This window comes from Oreochromis aureus, linkage group 1 (assembly GCF_013358895.1).
Source record: "Oreochromis aureus strain Israel breed Guangdong linkage group 1, ZZ_aureus, whole genome shotgun sequence".
In the NCBI taxonomy this organism is placed as follows: Eukaryota; Metazoa; Chordata; class Actinopteri; order Cichliformes; family Cichlidae; genus Oreochromis; species Oreochromis aureus.
In genome coordinates this window covers 38,483,112-38,509,768 of record NC_052942.1, presented here as the reverse complement: position 1 = coordinate 38,509,768, position 26,657 = coordinate 38,483,112, and the positions used below count along the sequence as shown (strand labels likewise).

General features: G+C 41.0%; 1 protein-coding gene across 3 annotated transcripts in view; it reads left to right on the top strand.

The window, feature by feature from the left end:
• Positions 1–26,657, top strand: part of dpy19l3 (dpy-19 like C-mannosyltransferase 3) — a 73,372-nt gene that overhangs the window by 37,710 nt on the left and 9,005 nt on the right. For 2 of the 3 annotated variants that reach the window (XM_031743711.2, XM_039613589.1), the window contains exons 13-17: positions 741–872; positions 4,252–4,363; positions 6,005–6,061; positions 6,393–6,475; positions 18,634–18,766. In XM_031743711.2, coding sequence (XP_031599571.1) covers positions 741–872; positions 4,252–4,363; positions 6,005–6,061; positions 6,393–6,475; positions 18,634–18,766 — 517 coding nt within the window. Of the gene's footprint in view, positions 1–740; positions 873–4,251; positions 4,364–6,004; positions 6,062–6,392; positions 6,476–6,552; positions 7,609–18,633; positions 18,767–26,657 lie in introns of those variants that run through there. The other variant, XM_039613597.1, reaches the window with a different exon arrangement.

Below are 26,657 nucleotides of genomic sequence, written 5' to 3'. Positions count from 1 at the left end.
AAAGGAAACCAGAAGGCTTCCAGTACCGAAAGTCTTTCCCTTGCCCACAGATTCTTTTTTCATATGCAGATATCATTAGAGAAGTATAAATGAATAGAAGGTTTCAGCTCCTTCAGAAAATAAAAGAGACAAGATGTTTATTAGGAGGCAGAAGCCCAGTCGTCGTCGTCGTAGTAGTCACAGTCCCCGTGTCTGCTCCACATTGTTTCTTCACGCTCTGCAAAGCCGCTCTGCCTCTTGAAGCCTCATGCGCCTGTGGTGCAAGGTGAGGGGCCATATTGAACTAATCACATTAGCATATCAACTCGCACTCTGCCGTTGGAGGCTTGGAATACTAACCTCATAGAACAAAGGGCTATTTGCCAATTCAGGAATTAATTTAATCCAGTTTAGCCCAGCTCACGTAGAAGGAAGAGCCAGATTGGATTTGTATTCAAATGGAAGCCAGTGTCCGTCTGATTCGGTGCAGGAGGCCAATTCGTGGGAGTGACATCATGCCCTCGAGCCTTTGTCTGTTTGTCTGCGTGCCGACTCCCGCAGACAGAAACGGTCGTGGGTGTGTGTATTATTGCGTGTCCACTTGTGTTCAAACTACTAATGAAATCTGAATAACAGCTACTGAAATCTGAATAATATCAATTCCACCCACCTTCCCTTCTGCCTCTCGTCTCGAGCGTCTGGATGTAATGTTTTATGTATCACTGTTGTCTTTTGTCTCGCTGTGTTTTTCGGTTTCTCAGCAGGCCTAGCAGAGGTTCGACGGAGGAAAGGAAAGGAGCCGGAGAGGGTCAAGTGGCGGCATTTCGTCCAGATGTGGTCTACAATCTGCTGCACACGCTGTTCTACGGCCTCCTGGCTTTCAGCACAATGAGGTGAGACCTCGTAATTCTAGCATCATCTACATGCAGATGCCTGAACTCGCAGACATCCCCAAGTAGTCGCATTCTGAGACGGGGACTCTCCAAATGTACTTTTCCTCTTGATGAGTTGATTATGCAAAGTCGCGAGCAGATGCTAAAATCCAAGTGCCTCTTAAACGCCTCTCACAAAGTGTCTGAATGGTCCGCTTTAGCCTTGATCAGCCCTCAGCGCCAAGCACCATCCAGTGCCACTCACAGCAGACGCAAAAAGAGTAGATACAGCTGAACAATTGATAATTAATACTCTGACCTCCCTTTAGAATTTTAACGAAGACCTGGTGCAAACAAACTGCTAACAAATCTCCGTCTGCCATCTTTACCCTTAACATAAATTATGTTTTTTTTTTAAAAAGAATCATTAAAGTTTCTTATTTATGAGGTAAATAGTTTCAGTTAAGTTGCTCATTTTAAGTTACTTTATTTCTGTTTTAGCTTGTGTTTATGCTGTAAAGAAGTCCAGAGCAGGGCACTGTTGGGAAGAGAATTGTCTCACGGCTGTGTGGCTCAGAAAGGTTATAACTTAGAACTTTTTATTTCATTTCGCCTTGTAAGTACACAATACTACTTCAGCGAGCAGTTTTTTCAAAAAGGATTTTTCACTGGCTTTCAACTCCTTCTTGTAGTTTTTAGTTTTCCACTGTGGCTCAAGTATACATTTATTTATGTGCCGGTGAGAGTAAGAAGGCTCGTTTGGTTTGTTTTTGCAGTCTGTGTGTGTCTCAGGCAACCATGTTGCAACCTTTCTCTGGAAAGACGGAGAGAAATGGTTCCAGAAATAAGATAAGATATAGCAGCCATACTGTTTACATGTGCTCTGGCTTTAAAAACCTTCTTCTTTGAGATACATTTGTTTACAGTATTTATTGTGCTCTTGTGCGATATTTGTACAAATGCTGTTTGTACATATGTTCAGAATCGGATACTAAGAGCCTTCCTTGCTGCTTCTTCCTCTCCTGTTTTCTGGTGGCACACAGACGTGCAGTGGTCTGTTTCTCTGGTTAATATTATGGCACAATCCACTGGCAGGTTCCCACCGTGGAGCAGCAACACCTCTGAGGGTGTCTCGGCTTGCAGGTGCCAGACTCAGAGGCCCGACACCAGCGCTGGCACCTCGCTTTACCGCCGAATGGCATCATCTTTCTTGTGGTCGACTTTCATATTCAGCCTCTTCTTCGTAATTTCCTGAACGTTTTGGCTTGCCTGGCTGGCAGCCTTTGCTGCTGTGACATGCTGGCTTTAGAGATATTTGCTCTCATAATATCAGAACTGTGACCACCAAATATCATTGGTTTGACCGGCATCAGCCTCGACACCGACTACCGCAGTTTTCAGTTTGGTGTAGGCTCTCGTTGGCATTTACAGTTTGTTCTTATTTAAGTCATTTTTTGGATAACCAAACATTTTTATTCAGTTTTTCTTTTATCAGTTTGTGTGTGTGTGTGTGTGTGTTAATAATAATAATAATAATAATAATAATAATGGATTGGATTTCATATAGCGCTTTTCAAGGCACCCAAAGCGCTTTACAATGCCACTATTCTTTCACTCTCACATTCACACACTGGTGGAGGCAAGCTACTGTTGTAGCCACAGCTGCCAGAGGCGAGGCTGCCATATCGCGCCATCGGCCCCTCTGGCCAAACTAGCATGGCTGACTTTTAATCATATATAAAATGCAAATATAGGTTAATGATGAAGTCAAACAAATGGTTTTTGCTACGTTTTCATTTGAAGTTCAGATCAAAACATGATATGACTCACTTTAGCTTTTACTTGTTATTTATAGCCTCTATAATGTGTGCATATGGTGCTCCTAAAGACCCCGTGTGGGGTTTATCATGACCATTTATTTACTCATTAATATGTTCTGTAGGAAGGTAAAATACCTGATCGTCAGCAGTCCCTGCACAGCTGTTTCTGTCCTGTTAGCAAACATGTTTGGATATTTCTGTCTGCTAATTAGTGGTTAATTTCACATGGAACATTCCTTTTGTCACCTATTTTTGTCTCCTTGCTTTAAATTTTTGGTTCTATAAAAAACAACAACCCTTTTTGCCGTATCAGTAGCTCTGCAGCGTCAGACAATGTGACTAATACACCCTGTGGCTTGGATTTTTTTTCTCTCCCCATTTCACATCTATAACCTCGAGCACAACAAGCCTCCCAGACTTGACTCCAGTCATCTATTTGTAATTGTCAAGTGGTTTTCATCGCCACCATCATTAGTAAATTTTCCGTCCCCAACGCGTTTCAGGCTGCAAACACACGCTGACATGTACAATTTATCACTAGGAAAGTATAATTGTGTTTTAACTTTAGGCTCTTTGTGAGGAGTGTCAGGAAAACCATCGAGCTCACCAGTGGAATTACTACTTCCTCTCCCTGTAGTAAAAGAAACCTGCAATTACTCTGTTAAAAAAGAAACTGGAGTTTTCTGGTATGTTGTTTATAGAAACTTGGCTATGAGGGTTTCATAGGTTCACATAAGTAGCTTCATTTAAATAAGAGTCTGAATGCAGCGTTGCCGGTAGCCGGGTTATTCTTTGTGTATGGAAATGTTGATAATAATTGAATTTATGTGGTGAGCAGGATTCGGAAAAGCATGTGCTGTGCAGTACTTTTAACACTTATAGTTCACACAGTGCTTTGCTGTCATAGTTGGTAATTTAAAGTACTGATTAAATTCCCACAAAAGGAGCAAAAGGAAAAAAAATCCTGAAAGCTTTTAGCACAGCGAGTCAGGTAAGGCAGAAAGTGACACGTTTGATTTCAGCACTTTCTCTAAAATGCTGATTAAGAGAGAAAGGCCAAAAGTGCAGAAAGCCATTTGTTTCTGTCAGACGGCTCCTTTGCATTAAAAAAGTATTGAGATTTATTTCAGTGAGGCTGCACTTCTTTATGCCTCCCCCCTTCCCTCCCCCTCGCATGGCTCCATCTCCGCACCTGTCAACAATTTTTCAGCTCATTTCATTCTCCCCGTCTTCCGTCTTCTGCTCGCTGCTCTCTGTTTAATCTTTTTCTCATTTGTTTAGAACTCTTTGCTTTAGACTTCATGTGCTTTGGATCAGAACTTAAAAATAATGCAGTGTTTTTGGCACCAAATCAAACTCAACCACAGCGGAACCGTTTCACTAACTCGTGCGCTAAACTGCAGACGGTTTGGTCGTCTTGTTTGAATTCTGTGTGTGTGCTGAGGGAACATCCTCCAGTCCAAGCTGTATAATTTGTCTGTGTCGTGGAGGCTGGAATCCACTTTCTTCTTTCTCCTAAAAGGAAGACTGTTGAGACACGAGCACTGCTTGATATTGCTTCTCCTTCTCTTTCTGCCCAGAATGAAGTATATATGGACTGGCCACATGTGTGCGGTCGCAGCCTACGGTGTGTGTGGGACCGAGCTGTGGACCGTGCTTCTCAGCGCTCTCCGTTGCAACACGAAACTTCTGGTACGCGCTCATGTTTTCACTTCTGGCTCCAAAGAGAGTGCTGCAGGGAGGATGGGTGGTAGGATCTTTCCACAGCCTTTTGGATTTTTGTAGAGAAATAGACTCTGTGGGAAAGAAATGTTTACAATAATCTCCAAAAATTACGCTACTTTATGTCTTCCGAAGCATAAATACAGTCATCAAAGGTAAAATGCAAACATTAAGCTGTAAATAACCTAATCTGCAATTGCAGAACAAAATGTGCTTCACCCTCCAGGCTAGTCAGGCTTCAGTAATCTCAGATCTTGTTCCATTTAGATGGGAGAAATTATTCATTTGTGAACTAAAGACAACATAAAATATGAAAAGGATAACTATATTTATTCCAAATGTTGGGAAATTCCAGCGTAACAGTGACTAAAACTGTAAATGCACTCTGTAATTAAATGGCCTGATTTCGCTTGCCCTGAGCTGAGGAAGAGGTGAATTTCTACCAATCGGATCATGTTTAGTCAAATGCGCCACTGTTGCCACTGACCAATTAAAACACATTATGCAAATTTCCCATGGGAGTGAGGTATTTGCTTGTGCGTGAGGAGATATTGTGTGTGGATACAGTTGGTAACAGGCTCTTCAGGCTCGTCTTGTGAGCGACTGCCAAACATCCAGGATCTAACCAGCTCGTTCTACCCAAGTCGAACACAATCTCGCATTTACTGCACTGATCAGAAGCTTTTCTCTCGTCTGTGTCACATTAAGAGTGATTGCGGTCCCACGTTGATCCCACAGTGCATTTTAGGTGTCGTTACCTGTAAATGTGACTCCCACTGGTTGCTGATGTAGCTCAGAGTCTGTTAGATCTGTTTAACTGTTTGGTTACATACGTGCGTGGCTGACGACATGTTCTTGACCTGTTAGATGGAAGTGCTCATGCTCGGAGCGCTGCGTTATATCGCGCTTCCACAGATGAGTACAGAGCTGTTTTAGCTGTTACCCAGTGCCAAAGGTCCTCTGTAACCACAGTGCTGTGCTGCTGGCCACTGGATAAGCACACTAGAGCATAGCCAGTTCAAATACTCTTCATCAGAGTAGTTTCGAGCAAGCAGGAAAAAAAGACGACGGACTAGATCGTTTCTGGCCGGGCGATTGGACTGAACAGCTTTCCAGTCACTGAGCGACTTCTAACTGTCGTTTAAGAGAAATTTCAAGTGTGTACTTTGTTCTTAAACATGTCTCTGAACGTACTGAGGTTTGATTCCCAGTTCTAGTAACACTGCACATTATGCCTGTCACCACCCTCCAGTGTGAGTGACATTGATCTCTTTTAAAGCTCACTGTGAGGCGCTCTTGAAAGATTTTTCTATCTTTTATGATTTCCTGAATTGATGTGAAGGTGAACCATTATGCTGCTGAATCCACAGCCTGCACTCTGAGCGGGTGACGGCATTGCCAGTGAGGCCACTAGGTGTCAGTGTGGTCACAACACGACGGCAGCAGGAATCAGATAAATGATGGCCGGGAACAAAGCTGCTCTATCTGTCTGTTATCTCACTCCGTGCTCAGTTTTGGTATATCTCTGTGTGACTCTTTACTTTCCTCTGCCTCTGATACAATTATTTTCCTTCATTTCATTAAAGTTGTTTTCTTTCTGTCATTTTGCAGTTGAGGCTTGTCAGATATGTCGTTCCTGTTGTGATGATCGGTTTCCTGTATTACAAGGTAGGCCATTTTCTTGGTGGTTTGTGCTCATACCTTTATTGGAGTTTCACTTCTGGAACCGCATGGAACGATATGAGGAAAAGAAAATGGGCTAAATGGAAGTTACAGAAGAAAATGATGAAAAGCAATTGGAGCCTAACAGGATACTAAAATGATTGCTTCCCCTTTATTTATTTTACTGTTGGAGGAATCTAAATAGCTGTCGTATTCCCTGTTATGTTCAGTGAAGCAATAAGATGTTATCAGAGATATATCAGTGGGTTTGATACTCTGCTTATGGGCTTCATAAACCGAATTTTCCATCACTTGTCTTTGTCTTTTTTCCCTTTAGTTCTGGCCTAAGCTGATGGAGGAGTTATCAGAACTGAGGGAGTTTTATGATCCAGACACCGTGGAGCTCATGACCTGGATTAGGTAGGCGCATACACCCGCGTTCACAAATCCAGAGCACACATCATATTGAAGCAAATTTGATTCGCTTGTTCCTGCAGATCAAGTTTCACTGTGCTTCGTGTCCTTGATTAGTCCGCGTGTGAGCGTGTCCGTGTGCACGCATGCATGTGTCTCGGCGCTTGTTTGTCGGAGAGTCTGTCTGATGAGTGATGAGAGCTGATGGATATCCATGAATAAGACATGGGAGTGCTGGAAAGGACCCAGCTGTTGGCAGAGCTCTAACCCACCTCAGGGTCTCTGTTGCTGGGCTTTCGATCAAGAGCATCACCCTGATGGGATCAGAGATGGAGCTGTGATTTGGAAATGCTCCGAACTGTCGCTGATGCTGCTGTGTGTTTGCACATCTGTGCACGCCTGTCATTTTCTGCTCGTCAGGTTGGATGTACAGCGCTGGATTGGCCGCCCGTAGTGCATATCCTACATCTGTGCAACTATAACATCTGGCTAAAGACACAACTCTCAGCTCTCTGCTGTTAAATTTCCCATTTATGTTCCACTTACACCAGCACAGACAAGTTGGTTTAACTGGGATTGTTGGCAAGGTCAGTAGGTATCAGCTGGGTTTGCAGCTCTCTCGCAGACCTGAGGCTGAACGCTGGTCAGACACTGCGCAGTGCTGCTGGACTCGTTAGGCATTCAAATTAAGAAGCGAGAAACAATGAAACATTACGGCTGAGTGTCAGGAATGAAATGGGATGCAGTAGTGGTGCAAACTGAAGCTGATCATGTGCTTCTTTATTTTCATCCTTATCGCTGATATTGTAACATAACAAGAACGATATGCTTACTTATGTATTTTGAGTCTCCGTTCTAGAATAAATTAGAATAAGCGACTTATGGTTTTTCCAGAGGGGCTGCTAATACAAATATTATGACAGCAAAGTGATTAACTTTTTTGTAAAACTTTAAGTGTTTTCTTTTGTTGCTCACATCAGGGCTGTGGGTGTGTTTATAGGCATGCTGAAGGAATCTAATGAAAACTGCAAGAACCACGTTTACAGCTGTTTTTAAGCCTTCGGTTTTCTGTAATTTTGCCTTCCTGTCGGCCATTGTGAGAGCGCGGAGGGCTTAGTCAGTGTTCCCACTTTACATTTTTGCATTTTACATTTTTTTCAACACTTCCACACATCTGCTGCTCTAAGCAGTCCAATTAAAAGTGTTAATGCCTTTGAATTCTGTTCATTCTTTTATGTTATGTGCAGATATGTCAGTAGTCTTGTATGGATTCACAGTTGAGTGTGCACATTTTGCAGACTGTGTTCCTCCGTTTAAGTTAACAGCTTCTTTAAAGGTCGTTAATTTAGGCATTAACCAGCTCTTGGTTAGCTATAGCTGATCTGTTGTTAGCCAGTCGGTTTGGTTTGCTGGGAATACGAGTTTCTGGAGAGAAAAGGCACGTTGTCTGCACTATTGTGATCTCTTTTGGCAGAGAAAGAGGTGAGCGTGAAGAGGACTTGACACTTTTTGTGTTTTTACATTCTTACTGTCACCAGTGGCCACAAACTTGCCTCCAAAGAGTTTTTGGGTCACCATGATAGTAGCCCTGCTCCTCCACATCGAAACAAAAGACATCTCCTCACTGAGGTGTTTCAGCTCTTCTAACTGGAAGGAGACCTTAAGGCAGCTCCATGACATACTGGAGACAGTTCAGCTGCTTTGGGAATGTCTCATAGAAGAGCTAGAGGCCTGGAAGTCTGGGAATCTCTGCTTGGGCTTCTGCCACTCAGTGACAGTAATAAAAGATGGATGAAGATAATTAAATAGTTTCACATAAGGCTAATAGTGTACATTTTATTGTCCTGCTTGGTCTGCTACTGAAAATCCAAACCCAAACTATGTTTTTCTTTTGACTTCAACATGGAAATGCACACGATAAATCTGCTTTTAACTGTTTGGTTTTTCACAGGGGGATGCTCTCAGACCCCCTCACACAAAACTTGGATGCTGCAAAATTCTTGTTTACAGGCTCTGTGAGAAAAAAGCTAAATTATAGTTTTTGTCCACTCAGATAATCCCGTTGCCAGCCTATCCTCAATGAATTAAAACCAGTTTAGAGTGACTTAACATAGGTTTTCCCTGTAGTTCACTTATAGACTCAGTGGATGATAATTTAAGGCTTCTTATTTCCATCCTATCATCATCAGTGCGATGACACCGAGTGGACCAGATGTGATTTCTAAGAAATGGACAATTTTGGTATAATCCTATTAAACACTTAGTGGAATGGCACAAGGAGAACGAGAGAGATATGGATAGTGAGACAGCAGAGGAGAGGTTTGGATTTTGAATGTATTTGTGTGTGTGACATGGGTTCCCTTCCCTCCGGAGCTAATCCCATTAGGCGGTGAGGATTAGGGGCTGCCTAGAGTTACCTTGGTTGGGGCTGAGAGCAGGGCGGAGTGCTAAGCTTCTTGCTGCGCTAATTACATTCCAGATGAAAGTGTTAAGATGGGGAAGGAGGTTCATGTTACGCTGTATTCTCTAGGTGACTGAGGCCGAGGCTATTTCGTTCTATATGCAAGCAGCAGATAGTCAGACTGCAGCATAATAAAGGGTTGGACGAGCGCATATGCATGCGTATGGAGGAAAGTATATTTCGTGAACAGCTTGCGTGCTTATGTAAGATGTCGCAGATTCGGTGTGATGATTGTAGCTGCATTTGTTTGACTTCGGTTGATCTAAAATGAGGAGTTTGTCAAAGGATACAAGGTCTGAGAAAGTCTTTATCTTTACAATCTCTCGAGCCAGAATTAGGATTAGATTAGGGAAGGATAAGGATGTTTGTTTGATAACGATGGATTCAGAGATGAGATTAGGATTATTAGATCAGAGGTAAGAGGGCCCTCGTCAGAGCTAATGACGCATGCCCGAGGCCCTCATTAGTATAGAAGTGTGTGAGTTAAGACAGGCTGATGAGGGGATTATCATAATTCCCAAGACTCTCTTTCATGACCCGTGACTTTATGAGTTTGAAGAACTAAGGCGCAGCCATAATTCACAAGTTTGCACTTGATAACAGAGTTGGCTCCACAGCTCCGCTGTAGGCTGATACTGTGTTCTAAATGGGCAGTCGATAAATCAATAGCAGTGCCTGGATGTTCAACTGCCTCCAACTTTGAGTTATAGTTGTGAGTGAGCAGTTTTTAAAGTCACAAACATCACCTCCATCTAGCCGATGTGCTCTCTCTCCGCTTCCTCCTGAATCCGGTGTAACTTTGCTTTTCTCAGATTCATGTTTCCATTCTGGTTTTTGCAAAAGCAGTACAGTGTCAGTCAAAGGGGGTTACTGAAAAAAACGAAGCAAAAATTAGAGGTAGCTTTGCTGCTCTGCATGAAGTATTCAAGGCAGTGCAAATGTTAACGTGCAGCAGAGAGAGGAGCAGCGAAAAGCCAGACGTGTTTAATATAGCTGGTTCTAGGCCCCTCAGTCCATTCTCACTGCTGTCACTACACCGTCGCTCCAATAGGGAACAAAGTTCACCTCGCATTTCACAGCACAGATGAGTCAGAAGTGGGATCTATTACATTTTGAATGAGGTTATTTGTTGGACTTGGATTTTGATGTCAGTGTCACGACTCTGATTTAGTGATTTCTATATTTTTGCGTCATACAATTTTCCCCGTCTTATTTTCTCCTGACACACACACTGCTCACCGTACATATTCCACCGCATGGAGAGGCCGAGTGATAATGCCAGTCTCCGGTGAATCAGCTTCTGGATTGTTGTGGATTGGTGTTTTGATCCCCAGCTGCTCTGCATGCTGAAAACATGAAGGCCAAATGCTGAAGTTGCACCAGTAGCAGCTTTGCATTGCAGCTCCACTGCATCTGTGTATGCACGCACGTGCGTGTGAATGACTGAATAAGAAATGCATTATAAAGAGCTGTGTAGAACAGCTAAGGTTAAAAGCACAGACAAATTGCATTTTAACTATTCTTCCGATCACACAGCCAATCATTGGTTTCCATATTTTACTTCCTGAATGTCCGCTCTCAATGGATCCAGAAATTTCCTCCCCGGCCTTTCTCTTTTCCTCTTTCCTGGCAGCTCTGTCGTCATTATCCTGCTCACAGGACACAGGAGGAGCTCACTGCTCTTTCACATAAACCAATTCAATCTGTCCTCTCTTGCCTGGTCTCTGAGCTGTCCCTCTGATATACTCTCTGCTATTCCTGTCCATCCTTCTCACTCCTGGCACAAATCTCACGAGCTTTAATTCAAACCATTTACCATTTAATATGCTTTTATTTTGAAAGATACCTTGCTTTTCCCCCATCCCCCTCCAGCTCACCCCCACCCTTCGGATGTAAGATATACAGTCTGTTTTCGAGAATTATGAAGGCTGCAGTGGAAATTATTAATGAGAGCTTTGACAGCAGTTTTGCTGCAAATTCAGGAGGCTCATCTAGCTACTCAGCATGGAGACCCATTCAGTGAAGGAAAACGACTCCACTGGAAAAGTCAGCATATTTGAGTGAAACCCTGATGTGTTTATACAGCAAGTCCACACGCTTAAACAGGGAAACACATTGTGTCTCAGTTTCTTCTTAAAGACCATTACAGCCATTCCCAAAGTAACCAGTGTAAGCACGTTTTTATTTGGTTTTATTTATTCATATTTGTACGTGTGCAATATTAACATCAGTGTTTGCCATTTGATGCTCTGTGCCAGAGTTGGCTTAAAGCTAATTTACATCTACAGTCCCTCAGCAGGTTGCATGCAGGAGATCACAGAAATGTCACATAAAAGATTGATACATCCATAAAAAAAGAAGTCTGTGAATCTTTCAGCAAATATTTTAATAAAGCTGGTGAAAAAGCTGCAGTACCTAATGGTATCAGGCAGGGCTTCAACTTCCATTGGGTTAAAGCTTTCGCAGAGAGTGCTGATTGCCCAAAAGCAGAATGACAAAACACTACAGTACAGTCTTTAGTTGATGATATGCTCGTAGATTTTAAAGATTCTCATGGGCAAAAGCTAATAAAATGAAGCAGTGGAGGAGCTGCCAGACCATGTAAAATCTTAAACACTAAACACATATTCATTAAAATTTTTCAAAACCCATGAAATGATGTCGTCCAATGTTTTTAAAGCTTTAGTGACCGTTTCCCCAGCTTGTTCTGGTCTGAGCTCTCTGTGAATGAGGTTGGTAACTCCCAACAATAATAAAATAGCATAAAAGGTTTCAGACAAGTCAAAAAATATAAAAGCATACATCACTAAATAATTTTTTCATGACCGAGTGTGAACAGGCATACATATGATGCTAAATCTGTAAATGGTTGGAAAAGAAAATATTTTCTTTCACTTTACCACCATTTATTCTTCAGTATAAGTGAAAATAGAAGCTTTTCTCTGCCTCAGAATTCCTCCAATTTTTTATTTAATCAACTTACATGTCTGAGCAGAGAGAGACGCATTCTTCAGTGAGAACCAAACATACTGCACGTCAGGAATTTCTGCCTACTCAATGCAACTGATGCAGCGGTGCGCTGACTCGCAGCTGAAAACACTTCGCGCAAATCAAGTTGCCCGAGATTCACAGAATTTACAGAAAATGTAAAATTTTTGTGTAAAATATATCACTGTCAGAACGATAAATGTCTTATTTTGGGATATGAGATTTGGTCATATCGCACAGCCCCATCAAGGACACATCTAAAACCTGTAGGAGTTGGCAGGTTAATGTATCCTGCTGCAAAGCAGAATTGGTTTGAAGTGCACAACAATGAGTTTGAGGTGTTGACACTTGGTGCGGATACCACAACACACCTTCAGGAATCTAGTGGAGTCCATGCCTCCATGGGACAGGTAAAAGGGGAATAATACAATATTAGTCAGGTGGTCATAATGTTAGGTCGGATCAGTGTACATGTCTTTGGATTGAGCTTGGTCACACTGGGATCACTGGTTCTGGGTGGGCTTTGCTTGTTATCCCTGTGTCTGCATTGGTTATCCTCCAGCACTACAGCTTCCTTACACAGTACAAAGACAACGATATGATTTTAAACTGACCACAGGTGTAAATCTGAGTGTGAAAGTTTCTGTCTCTCCGTGTCAGCTCTCTCCAGGGTGTACCTCGTTCTCTGCCAGCTGGGATAGACTCCAGCCCTGAATGGGATAAATGGTTAAGAAAATGGATGCATAGATGCACTGCAACAAGATGTTATTCGTTTAAGTAGTTTTAATGTTGCTAAGATATCCTCTCACTTAACCTCTGGTGGCATGTATCCGTCTTTCAAGGTCTTGAGATTTTTGTCCCGTTTAACACAAATGAGGTGAATGGAATTTATTCTGTGGTGCTCACAGTCTTAAGAAAACACTTCAGACAATTCAGCTTTGACATCTCTTTGTACAAGTGGTGGAGATTACAGACAAGATGAATAATAATGTGGAGTTTGTGTGCTACAGAATTTCCTCCTTTTACCCTCGCTATGAGCTGCAGTCTGATCGTAGACTGGCTAATTTGTTTTCATGGAGATGAGGGTTATCACAATAATCCAGTGCCAGTCATTTTTATCTTTAGCAATTAGTTAAAGCTTATACAGTCTCACTTATGGACGAAGCATGTTGAAGATGGAGCTGCCAGGCTGAAGGAAAAGAGGAAGACCTCAGAGAAGGTTCATGGATGTGGTGAAGGTGGACATGCAGGGGGTTGATGTGATAGAGGAGGATGCTGGGAGATGGGGGGGATCTGCTGTGGCAACCCTTACAGGGTTCATCTGAAGAAGAAGACCTGCAATTGTTCATCCTGTCTAATTAAAACAAATTACTTGATCCGTGCTTAAGAAATATGTGCTACTACTCATTTGTATATAGGGCTGCCACAAACGATTATTTTGATAGTCGACTAGTCACCGATTATTTTTGCGATTAGTCGACTAATCAGATCATGCATCCATTGGATGTAAAACGTACAGCTTATTTCACCAGCATGCATCTGCTCTTATATAACTATCATTAGCTTACAGCTTTAAGTGTTTAAGGTATGTGCTAACTAAAATTAAAGACAAGATGATACGTTTATTAAATTTTAATGACATTTGTAGTTTGTTTGGTGGAGTTTAAAAAACTCAGCCGTCTGCTCCTTGCTATCTAAAATATAACAGGACACCGGAGTATTTTCTCGAGCATCTCACACTTCTGATAATCAGTTGTCTGCTTGATGTTTATTCAGCTGTGTAAAAACTATAACTTTAATCTCAGCCAAACCAATTTACTCAGGAACAAATAAAATACTAAAAAAAAGCCAAACAATATCATTTTTAAGTTATCTAAGTGAGTTATATATCGTGTTTAACCTGAGTAGCGAAAGACGGCGGTGGGTTTGAAAACGATTTGCCGGGAGTCCGGTGTTCTCACCGGCTCTAGTGAGCCGTCAACCCCAGCTAGCTATCGAGCTGGTGGGTAACAGACGTCTCAGAAAACGTCGGAGCGCTTTTGAAAATATGTGATGTCTTGATAAACTGAGCAGATATTTGAGGTTAACACAGCTACATTCTCGCCTGAAAATATGTTAAACGTTTATTTTGTGACCCAGAAAGAATAATAAGAGTGATATTAAAACTAACTAGCTGCCGCCATTGTTGAAAACTGAGCAGGGCGGCGCTATAATTCTGGGACACAGCTTCTTCTTCTTCGGGGTTTAACGGCAGCTGGCATCCTTGTACATGCAGTGCTGCCATCTTCTGTTTCAGTCCGTCATTACACTCTTAAATCCTACTACTTACTCCTGCGTCTTTTGGGATCTTACAAAGCTTCAAACGACGCGTCGACTATTAAATTAGTCGTCGACGATTTTAATAGTCGCCGTAATCGTGACTAGTCGACTAATCGTGGCAGCCCTATTTGTATATCAGTCTTTCAGCAAAAATGTGTTTTTCTGCTCTGTCGGTGTGACTGTATCTTCACTATTCTTTAAATGCTCTGTTTCCTCTTACTCTCATTCCCGCTCATGCTCCCTTAATTGTCTTCCTGTCATCCTCCTCCTTGTCGTGCTTTAAATTGTCTAAATTAGAAGCATTTGGCTTCATCCTTAAATGGGGAAAGTGGTGTGTGTGTGTGTGTGTGTGTGTGTGTGTGTGTCTTCCTCTGCTTTCTAACTAATCCAGAGGCAGTTTAGAGACAGAGTCAGAGCGACATCCCTGATTGAACACTTCTCAATCAGAAGTGAGACCAGCAGAAAATCCATGGCCATCCTGGCATTTATATAAAAACACTTCGAGTCACGTCCTCTGTCTCACTATCAGTCATCATCATCATCACTTCACTCAGTAACCCTTTGTGTGCAGGTGGAGTGTTAGCTGCACTCGCTGCAGGTGGAATATAAGATTTATATAAAAGGCAAGAAAAAATTTTAGGGGTGTTTTGGAAGTTACCAAAGTAATCATCAGAAAAGCAGCTGCTCAGACCCTGCATGCCCACAGAGGCGCTTTCAGTTATGCTCAATGCTGAGACCACTGCTGAGGTTCAAAGCTGTGCTGGAAAAAAGTGCAAAGTTACCAAACGGCATGAATTTACAGCAATAATGCAGTGATGCACAGTCGGTGCCATAAAACAGGCATCATCACCTCTTAAAATGTTCATGCAGTGTCGATGTTTGGTCCTATGGTCTTTTAAATATCTGGAGTCTACTCAAAATCATGTCATCAGACGTTTGTTATTTATGGATGTTTAAAAATTATTGTTCAGGTTTATATCTTTACATTTTCTCTCCTCTTCTGGAAAACTGTGAAAAGAACGAATGCTCGGTGTAACAAAAAGCTGATCCGGTCAGACAATAATGGGTTGCGGCTGTGTTGTTGAGCTTTATGTTGAATTTGAATTGTTTGCGAAGAGGTCAAAGAGTGGTTTCAGTCCTTTGTGACTGCAGGTGATAAGTTAATCTGTTCTGAAGGCAAATGCTGGCATGACTCTTAAAAAGCCTTTGACAGTTCTCACAAATCTTTATACCAAAATCATAAAAGCATGAGCAGGTGAATTGGTTCAGATATGTTTTTCCAGACAAGGTCGAGACTTTTCTTTGGTATATTAATGTAGTTTTTTTTTCCCCTCTCTTTTTTCATGACAGCAGCAAAAACCACAGGTATAATTCATAACATTAATAGAACTACTCTCCTGAGGTGCGACTGGCCATTACTTACTCAGACCTTTGTGTTTTCTGGGTCTTTAGCTCTATTACTATACAAATTTCTGAAAGAACTACTTTTAACAACTGGTAAATGTAAAACTGTAGAAAAGTAAAATTCTATCTCAATATCCATAGATTATGTCATACCTTGTGCATACTGATAACATGCTAAACTCTTTGCATGATAATGTTTTTTGTATAATTATGTGTGTGTATCTTTAGCGCAGCATACTGATCCCATGGATGATCATTTTGCATTGTGCTCCATTATCTACTGAGAACCAAATGACTTGAGTTACTTTTTATATATTTGATTTAATGTGTATTTCTCAAATATTTAAAAAGTCCAAACTTTTTAACATGAAGCTATTTTTGGTCAAATTAGTGTGGTTTACAGTTCGGTCATGTTGTGTATGTTAATCCAGATTTTTGTTTCACACAGTTCGTTGGATTGCACGTCCGATACATGGTAGGGAATCTGGCTTCTGGGCATCTAAATGTGACAAACAACATTCAGCACTGCTAAACAGGAAGTCAGCCTGTTGTCTCCACCAACTTAAAGCAAACTGACTCTTTAGAAGCCAAATCCTCGGCTGTATTTATCAGCTAGTTGGTAACTTCTCTCTGGCGCTGGTGGGCAGGAAGAGTATAGCTGAGCGACAGCTGCCCGCTGTGGCGGTAAACAAGGCTGGTAAGAAGAAGCTAAGATGCTTGTCAAGCTGTGAGAAACTGCATTCGAGTGACAATCGACATCATTATCTTCTTAATGGTGCTCTAGAATTTGAGCAACAGGTGCTAATGAACACGCTCAAATGCATGTTTAAGCACACGACCCATACACAAAGAGAAAATAGAGGCAAGGCAGGATCTGTGCTAGGCCACGGTAGAGAGTCTCTTTCAGCCAAGAACATCATTATTTCATTTTTATAATGTCAAAGGGTTCCTGGCTGTTCCTTTCTGCCATTTACATAAAAGAATATAAACATCAAATTAAATGTAATCAACATGGAAGGAAAGAAAATGTTGGCTGAAAGGCAGCGAGCAGTTAAATTAAAACTCTTGCAAGGAGGCAAAATGGACAGAAAGGACAATGACCCGTTCCAGCTGAAGGTCAGGAGGCCAAAGCATCAACCCACACGTCCACCTTGGAACATGTTTGAATACCCTCCGCTCCTCCTACGAGACTCATGCATATGTGCACATCCACTTCAGAAACAGTCAGCCGGTCATTACAGTGCTACACGCATACAGTATATACTGTACAGAGAGAGCTTGCAGTGCACACTGTAGCCTATTCTCAGCATTCTTCAGTTTTCTTTGCTGAATTCATTTCAGGAAAAATTAGAGTCCCAAATATTGATGTTCTTTAGTGTTAGATGTTTAATTGAAAGAACAAAAAAAGAAAAAGTAACCTTCAATCTGTACTTACTAAACATTAATGACGAGTTTTCTGCTGAAACTGACATCTCTGATCTCCAAAGGTAACTCCAGACTTTTTAGATGCTTCTTTTGCATTACAGCTTCAGGTCTGCAGGCGTCTTCAGATTTTCTTCAAGGACCATTTTCATTCTTATTTCAACTCTGATGCCATCATTCATTAATTATTAGATTCAGTTCAAGAAAAAAACCTTCACAAGCAACTGCTCAAAGAAAGGTGCTTTTGGGTTTAAGGATTTGCACAACTAGTAAGTTAGACTATTAAAATGTTGCTCCCCTGCTAGTTGGAACCAGAAATATTGGTCTGTAAACCCAGAGACTCAACTAATGCGTGAATGCTGTTAACTGTTGGGTCAGAGATGTAACAGTGCCACACCAGCCAGGAAAGGAAGACAGCCAAGGTAACAGAAAATAGATGGCTGCATGAGGGTAAACTGGCACATAACCACTCGACCACGGCAATGAGCAACCACAGGCTGCCCAGGTGTGCAGGCTTTAACCTGCAGGGAAATGAGGCTCAAACGGCCTCATATTTCAGTGAGACTAGTAAAAGAATAGGATTTGCAGCTTTGAAATCCTCATATGATATTTGTACAGATAATGCAGATAATAATTATCTATTCAATTTGTGAGCTTCATACTTTTTGGACTAATTAGTCTGCCTTTCCTTATGTGTAAACGAGTAGTAAATTTGTCTCTTGGAACATCTCTGCCTCATATGTAGGACTCTCTTGCTGTGAGGTGACGGTGCTAACCACATGCCACAGATAATAAGCGCTGAGCAGTTTGTCTTACTTCTTATGGCTGCCGTCTGCCTATTTTACCATAAAAGCCTAATTGGTGAAGTTCCACTGCAGTGGGTATCGTTCCCTGGTCCTTCCATCTCTGCACTGAAACTTTTAAATGTCTTTCTGAGTGATACATGCACAGGTGTGTTGATCTGTTTGCCACAGTAGCAATTTGTTGTTTATCTGGAGAATTATTAATGCAACAGGATGTACCTGACCACAGTTTGCAGGGGCACAGCAAAAGATTTGAATATTCACACATTTTCATGCACGCACACACAAACTAAGTTGTATTAACTTGTTAACACACCACAGCTTTACAAAGCTCGTCCTTGGCGCTGTAGAGTTTTCCGTACCACTGTAACTGCACATCATTTGGCATCTTTTTATAATTTAATTCGTCCGTACAAAGAATGTTTGTTTTTTTTTATTCTCTCCTGATGTCGACTGCCCTTGATGCTACATCTCTGAAAGAAACTTTTAAATGCCATCAGTAGTATGTTCCAATTATTGCAGCAGCTCAAAAGGCAAAAACATGTGCAGCGAATAACAGCAGCAGACAATAAAATAAAGTAAAATTCAATCAAACTTTTCTGATGACTCGATGTTTGTGTGGATAGCTTAAAAACTTTTTCCATCTCTCTGTTGCTTTAAGTTCTAAACATATACTGTATTATATTAGCCTAGTTATGCAATATACTATGAAAATGTTTAGAAAGGTGACTGATTTGTCTGTCTCGCTTCTCTGTGTTTGTCCGCAGCACAAAGACACCCAAACAGGCAGTATTTGCTGGAAGCATGCAGCTCCTGGCGGGTATCAAGCTGTGCACAGGCAGAGTTCTCACCAACCACCCCCATTATGAAGATAAAGACCTGCGGGAGCGGACCAGACAGGTACTGTAGGCTGCAATAAAACGAAACTGCCAGAGGGGCTGCAAGATAACACAAACACAATAAATGGAAAATCTGAAGTAAATTGATGGTAATTACAGTGTCAGCTTCATAACACCGAGTCAGGTGGATTTGAATGCCAATTAGCAGCTTGGATTCGCTTTAAGAATAATCATAGCTGTAATATTTGTGTTTCGAAAGAGGTGGGAGATCTGACAAAGCTTTACCTCTCTGCTTGCCGAAAATGTATTACTGAGCAGCGCAGGCTGTAATAGGAGTCAGTGATATCTTTTAAAGCGGTGTTTGGAATTCAGTTCACTTCAGTGGATATTCATCAGTTCACAACGGCAATTTTCTCAAAATGTTTTATGTTGTAAAGATTCTACCTGGAGTCTTTCTTTTTATTTATATTCACAATTAAACAAAATGGTGGAGAAAAAGAAAAAACCCACTTCTTCCACCCCAGACGATTGTTTTTCAGAGGCTAAACAACGGTACGATTTCTCCCACCTTTTCTCTCCCACTTTTGTTTTGAAGTCTTATGCATATGTCAGCTCTTCCCCCAGTGTGTAGCTTGTTAACACTTGTAATAACCAAGGTATTGTGTGGCGATCCTTCTAAGCCAACGCTTAGTCATGGCTTTTTTGTTCGCTGCCAGTAGGACCTTTAAAAGGTATTTGTCTGTGTGATTTAATTCATCTGGAAAGCGTCCAAGGTAAAGACATGTAAAATTAGAAAATGCAGAAAATGTGACCGTGATCTGCCGTCTTTTCTCCACCTTCTCTCCAGCACACTGGTTAAGTTCCAGTTAACTTAGATTTCTGTTTAAGAGTAACAAAGAAGCCCCTCCACATTCAGTTACTTGTTACTTAGGTATCACAAAGGTATCACATGCTCTGTGTTATCCTTGTTCAAAGAAATGGTACAGTTTGTTTTTTTTTAACCTTTGGGTCTTACTGGAATTATATGCATCGATACATATCTGAATATTATCTGACAGTTCTTGTTCTTACAAACATAATCACAGATTTGTAAGTATCTGTGAAAGTCCTGCTCATATAGCTGAGTTTGCATGTTAGTGCTGTGACTGTGTGGCTTCCCAGAGACAGACGGGTGAAATATTCAGGATGTACCTCACATCTCGCCCAATGTCAACTCACCTCGACCCTGAAATGGATACGCAGTTAAGAAAATGGATGAGTGACAGCTTTGGGTCATCTGTTCAGGCATATTATGTAATGTATAATAATAATGTATACTTTATTAATCCGCGTAGGGAATTTACTCCTCTGCATTTAAAACATTCACTCAGTGAAGCAATGGGCAGCCACCAATCCAGCACCTGGGGAGCAGTGTGTACAGACGGGTTCTTGCTCAGGGGTACCTCAGGGTAGCCGTTCAGTGGATTCCCGACCTTCCGATCATGGGGTGACCACTCTATCTACTGAGCTTTCCCTACCCTTGTTCATTGAAACGGTTCACTGTGGGTAGCTAAGAGAAAAAAAGGGCAGGTGGAAGGGTGTGGCGTTCAGAAAAGAACTCAAGTTTAAAATTTATACGTAAAATTAGAAAAACAGTTTTTTGTTTCTGTCATGGAACATAACAGCTTTGTGTTGCTGGGTTGAACCAACCTGCTCACACTCCAGATGCTGGACTGCCTGCACATCAGTCAGGAAGGGCTGCTGTGTAGATGCATCTATTGCTTTGTAGTTCTCAATGCACGAAAGCTCACCTAACCCCAGTCAGTGGGGATTCTTTTTTCTTTCCTTCTTCTCTAATTTAATCAACACAGTAAACGTGCGAAGTGAAGCAATTTTATTCTATAATGAAACCCCCTAAAACCCATTACCCCTCCAGACCCCCCCTCCTTTTTTCTCTAGCATTTTTTTTTGTCCCTCACTTTTTTCGGCCCACAATGGCATTAATACACCATTTAAAGTTATTTTAAACACTAGTAAAAATATGTAAAACCTCATTGTGTATATATGTATTTCAGTTTTGGTAATTTGCATTTTGAATTATGTTCTTTAAAAATCCCAAAAATGAACAGTCAACCTGGGAATTAAGTGAACAGATATTTTTGTGTTACCAGCTACGGCCCGAGTGCACAGTTACACTAAAGCCACAGTAACTGAGTGCCAGTGTAGCTGTACACCATGTGATGCATTTTCCTTGTTTTGATTCAATTTTATTTAAGTAATATTTAACCTTTATACATTATTTTGGTGCTGCAGGCAGTGTCAGAATTTTCAGGCAATTTCCAGATCTTGTTGTTGCGTTATTCCCGCCCTCCTCTACACAGTGAAATCTGTTTTGTACAACATCCCCACCCATCCATCTCACTCAGCTCTGTACTAATGTCTTGCGTGAGAGACCAGGGAATTGTCTGTAGATGGGGGCCATTGACCTGCAGTGATTGTCTGAATGAATATGGGATCAGAAGATGCACTGAGTACATTGTGCATCCATTATGGTGGAATGAATGGTAACGTAGGAAAAATGGAGCCTAAAAGTGCTGTGTTCCAGTAAAGGAGAGATGAATGGTGGCGCATGTGCTTGAGTGCATATTAGTATTGTAATGTATGTGAGAAATGCTGTGGAGGCATTGTTTTCTTTTTTCCCTTTTTCTGTGAATGTTTTTTTTTTTTCTGCAGAAATCAGGTTAAACAAAGCAGCAAAGGCAGCGTTTCACTTTATTTCTGTGTATTATTCATGAATTCTCTTTGTATTGTGTTTTCATTAGTATATTTTTCCCTCTGGCCTGTTACTACATGCCCTGCCAATGCACTTAAATAACTGGTTGTCACTCCTATATTGACTGAATTCAGACAGTGAAATAGAAAACATGACAAATATCACTTTTTCCCAAACATGCTGCAAACCACATACAGCTAATGACCAAACACAATGGAGAATTACCTTTATTATTACTTTTTTTCTGCTTCTGCATGCGGCGTGTCTTCTTTGCAATGAGCGGAAAGTAATGTGTGGGTCATTTCTCGGGTAGCTGAGCCTGTGATTTGCCTCCCAGCGGGAAGTCAGCCATGCTGAGCCGCTGGCGAGGCTCGAGCCTAGTATGGAGCTCATTAATGGACCACGACACTGGTTCAGGCCTACTGGGCTTTATCTGTGTCCAGCTATCTTTATGAGGACCAGGCTGAGTTTTAGACCACTGGAGAGAGAATATTTTGGAAGAGTGAAGACATTTTGGGCAGTCCTCTCTTTTTCAGTCCTTATCAAAAGGCTGTTTTAGGGTCAAGACTCCATTTTAGGATTAGAGTTTGGTTAGGTTTAGGTAAGGTGCTAGAGAAACCGTTAATACCAGTGAATGTCCTCATAAAGACAGCTGTGCAAACATGACTCTGTTTTCTTTGTTAACGTGGAAGAAAGCTGCATAAATATATTTTAAAACACGGTCTCACTTCGTGTGCAAGCTATAAGTGTCTCTGCAAAATTATTAATTAATAGACAACAAGTATAGTTGTTCCCATCACCCGCTGTAGTCCGTTCTATGTTAATTTGCATACCTATAGTATTGTGCAAAAGTCTTGAGCCACACGTCACATCTTTGTATTTTACTAGAAAAATGGGATAAAGAGATTTATAGTGATTTATTGTAACATGTCAAAATACTGGAAACAGTATATAAAACAAAACAGAGTTTATGCAATACTAACAAGCTTGAAAGTCAGTATTTGGTACGATCACCTTTACCTTTAAGACAGCCCGAACTCTCTTAGGTGAGTCCTCTTGTAATTTCTTTAAGTACTTAACAGAAATAGTTCTCCTGGGTTCTTGAAGGACATCCACAGCTTTTCTTTGGATGTTTCTGCCTTTTTTCCCGTTTTCGGTCAAGAGGATCCCACAGTGCTTCGGTGATGTTGAGGAGGTCAGTCCATGACTGATGATGTTTAACTGTGTGTTTTCTGTCCAGATATGCTTTTACTGAAAATGAAGCCTTTGCCTTGCATGCTTGCTTTCAGTTAGTACAGAAATCCGATGGTCCTTCTCTGTATTCATAAGTTTGACAATATGCCCAACATCACTGGCTAAAATGCAGCTGCAAACCATGACAGAACCTGTAGACACTCACTGTGGTACCTCTCTCCTCAGATACTGTTCATCATGTTGTAGATGGTCTTTTAGGTCTGTCACATCTTCTTGGGAATTTTTGGGAATCACCTTTTTTGTACAACTAAACAATTTTATGTTATCTTAAGAGTCCACGGAAAATGGTTGGGCATGATGGATGGGATGCAGCCAATGTCAAAGAAAAACTTTGAAAGACCTCAAGAAAGCCTGGAGAAGTATTTCTAAAGACCCCTTTAAAGTCTGGCTCCTTGGAAGCAAAATATAAAGAAGTGGGGGGGTTGGTTCAAGACTTTTGCACAGTACTGTTCCTTCTATCCATGGTGATTTTGGTGGTAACTGCTAAAACAACAGTATTTATATACCAGTTGTTTTCTTGTATACTACATAAAACTACATGTACAGAGTGGTTTCTTTAACAAATCCGAGCTGATGAGGCGATACTGGCATTTTGACTTAGTTCTCACACACAAACATTTTAGGCAAAGCAAGTTTCAGTCTCTTCTTCCCAGATATGTCAGTGGAAATAAAAAGCGATGAAATCTAATATGTGGTTGCAATGACGCCTGTTATAACTACACACACATTCAGCTGGTAAAATGCTCAGTGGTTTTTAAATCTGATGACTGACATGGCCGTTCACCCACTCTCCAGTTTTTGACACCAGTGAAAGCTGAACCACAGGCAGTGCATTTGGGGTCATTGTGTTTTTGCAGGATAAAGAACCAGCTAATGAGATTTGAGGGGGTCCTTTTATATAGCCATAGTTTTTCTTTCTTTACAGCACACAATGGTAGGTAGTCCACTAATGAGAAGGTCGGTGGTTTGATCTCCAGCATCCTAAGCCTGCATGTTGAAGTAACCACAGGCAACATCCTAAACTGTGTGATGGATGTGCTTCGGAGGGTAAAGCACTTTAGGCAGTCAATAAGAACAGAAGCGGCTTTCTATAAGTGCGGCTCGTTTACGGATTACTTCTGAATTCTTCCAATACATTGTCAATAAAGAGCGAGCCAGTTCCACAGCCAGCAGCACATCACCCGCCATGACATGACCTCCATGTTTCACAGATATACTGATGTAATTTAGATGTGTACTTACTGCTTTTCGTACACACTTTGGGGTTTCCCTTACTTTTATAAACTTTTTTTTAAATTTGTCTTTGGAGTTGCTCTTATTAGCAAATTCCAGTATGACATTTTCCTGGGAACTGCTGCCATTGGTGGGGGGTTAAAGGGTTGGTGCTTTAAAAGTGTTTCCTTTTATAGGATCTACATATAACCTCAAGCTGCTGGGGAACTTCCTGTGATGCTTTGAGAACCTTTTCATCCCCATGTGTTGATATATGTATATTTGTATATTTACCCTGTCCTCATCTTCCTCCCCACAACTGCTCACTCCTAAGGGATCATCTTACTGTTGGGCGTCTCTTTTCTAACATTCTGGGGTCTTAAAGATTTAAAGCACTTAGAGAAAACCGCTGTGAACTGGTGCTATAGCCATAAAACTAAATTGAAGTTTCATTATTTGACAGAAATTGGTTAATTTTCCTCTTTTATGACCATCTGATTGGAAAAGTGTATTACATGTAAGTAAATTAAACCTCAATTAGGAAAACTAGATTTTATTATAACCCTTTTGCTAAACCATTTTAAAGTCAAACATGTCTTTTTTTTTTTTCTTCAGAGAAATCCACACTGCTGTAGTTGATTATATCCTTTTGTCGTGTTGTTATAATAGCTTCGTTTTTGCTCACACATGAGCTGCTTTTCAGTCATTGTGTGGTCTTTGCATGGGTGTTTGCCTTCTGGCTCCAATTGCAATCTCAACAGATAATACTGCACAATTCAGTTCACTTTATGTGCAGCAATTCATAACTGACTTCATGTCAGTGCACTTTAAATCGTGAGGGCAGCCCCTGACAATTGTCAGCGGTTAAGTGATTTTCACACACGTGGAGGTGGCGTCAATCTGCAGAACAAAGCCATTTCAAACATTAAAATGCATTCAAAGACCAATAAATGAAGGTTCATTGCTTCTTTATTTTAATTAATTTTACACTTCTGGTAAAATTCTGCGATCTAGGTACTTCAAGAATCTTTTGGCACCCACTAAGAGGTTTTAGGACTGCAGTTGTTGATAATAAGGGTTCCATCCTCATTACCTTCTTACATACATCTTGATCCACAGAAAAGCTCTCATGCAGTCAATCTAAAAAGTTGCCACGACTCCACTTAGTCAAGCGAAATGGTCGACGCCATTTTTGACACCACAGGGGAAAACGACAAAAAAAATTAAGAGGCATCTCTTCTTTAAAAACTGGAGATAAGAACAGTATTGGTCTATTATATTCAGCTACAGCCCTGATTATTTCCTGAGCGTCAGGTGACTTGGCATCATGTTTTCATTGCTGATCAAATAGAGCTTGTAGGGTTGGCATCAGTGGACTTTCACTCAGCACCAATCTGTGAGTTCAAGAGAAACAATTAATGTTTTCTTCTGTTAACACTGCCCACTGGCAAGAAATTGGTTTCATATTAACCCCCTCCCAGTCCGAACTGTCCAGACTGCGTTAGCTACCTTGGTAGGTTGCAGGTGTTTGCAGGCTACAGCTACGTGAAAGACTCGGAGCCTTGAATTTGTTTGTGGTTCAGACGGAGGCAGAAAAGTCAAGAAAAAATCACCAGCGATTTAGATTCAGTTTTGTTAGTTGACGTCTTTATTTACTCGAGCGTAATAGACATTTTTGTTTATCAAATGCTCAAATAAACTCAAATAAGGTACCTGCTTCCTGACACTGTGCCTGGAAAACCTGCTGGGGTTTTAACAATAATGCTGCCAGGACTTTGTCCGCCAGGCTGTGCAGTGCTTTAGTTCATCTCAGTGACACAGTGTGGTTCAGTGAATTGTTCTAAGCTGGTTATTTACAGCAGTTGAGATATTAAAAAAAAAAAAAAAAAAAAAAATTGGCACAGATGAACAAACTGTATTTTTTTTTAAATACGCTGAGAGCCGGATCAGTTAAATATTGATTTGGAGCTTTTCATGAGATCATCTCGAGAGGATGAAAACTGTGACACTGATTCTCAGACTTTTAGCACCGCTGTAGTACTTTTAGAGTCACCCCTCACTTAGTATCCGATTCTGTCAGTTCTGGACTATTTTTAATATCTAATATTTAGTTGTCACTTTATTTCCATTGTGATTTTCCACCATATTTCATCACCAGCCACAGAAGGGCTCTCCAAATGGCGCCAGTGAATGCTCGTCATTTTTGCATCATCGCCGACAGATGTAGGCTCGTTTGCAAAGGAAGGTGCTCATGCTTGTGTCATAGTGGTTAATCACTTAAAGCACAATGTAGTGAGTATATTTGATACTCACCATTAAGATGGTCCAAAAAAACAACCAACAAACAAACTAAAACAGCACTTAGTGGTTAAATTAGTGAGATTTCAGCCACAGGTGAGATTGAGTTGGATTGTTGCTTCAGTTTTTTTTACAGCTCATTTGAACCTTTCTAAAAGCTGCTGTTGGGCTGTGTTTTGGTCGTAGAATAAATCAGCTCTTAGCCAGTTCTTACAGTATTTATGGATTGGATAATTTGTCCATTTAAATCTTTTGTCTGCTACAAATAAAAGATGAACCATGAGTTTTCCAGGAAGCTGGGATTTATGTTTTCAGCTTTAGTTCTTGTTCCCCCGCCGGTTTTGTTTGAGTCATAATTGTTTTCATTCTATTTTTTTGTTTTTCAAAGTAAACGTTTCCTAATTGGAATAAACCAAGTTTCATAAACTGTAATTCA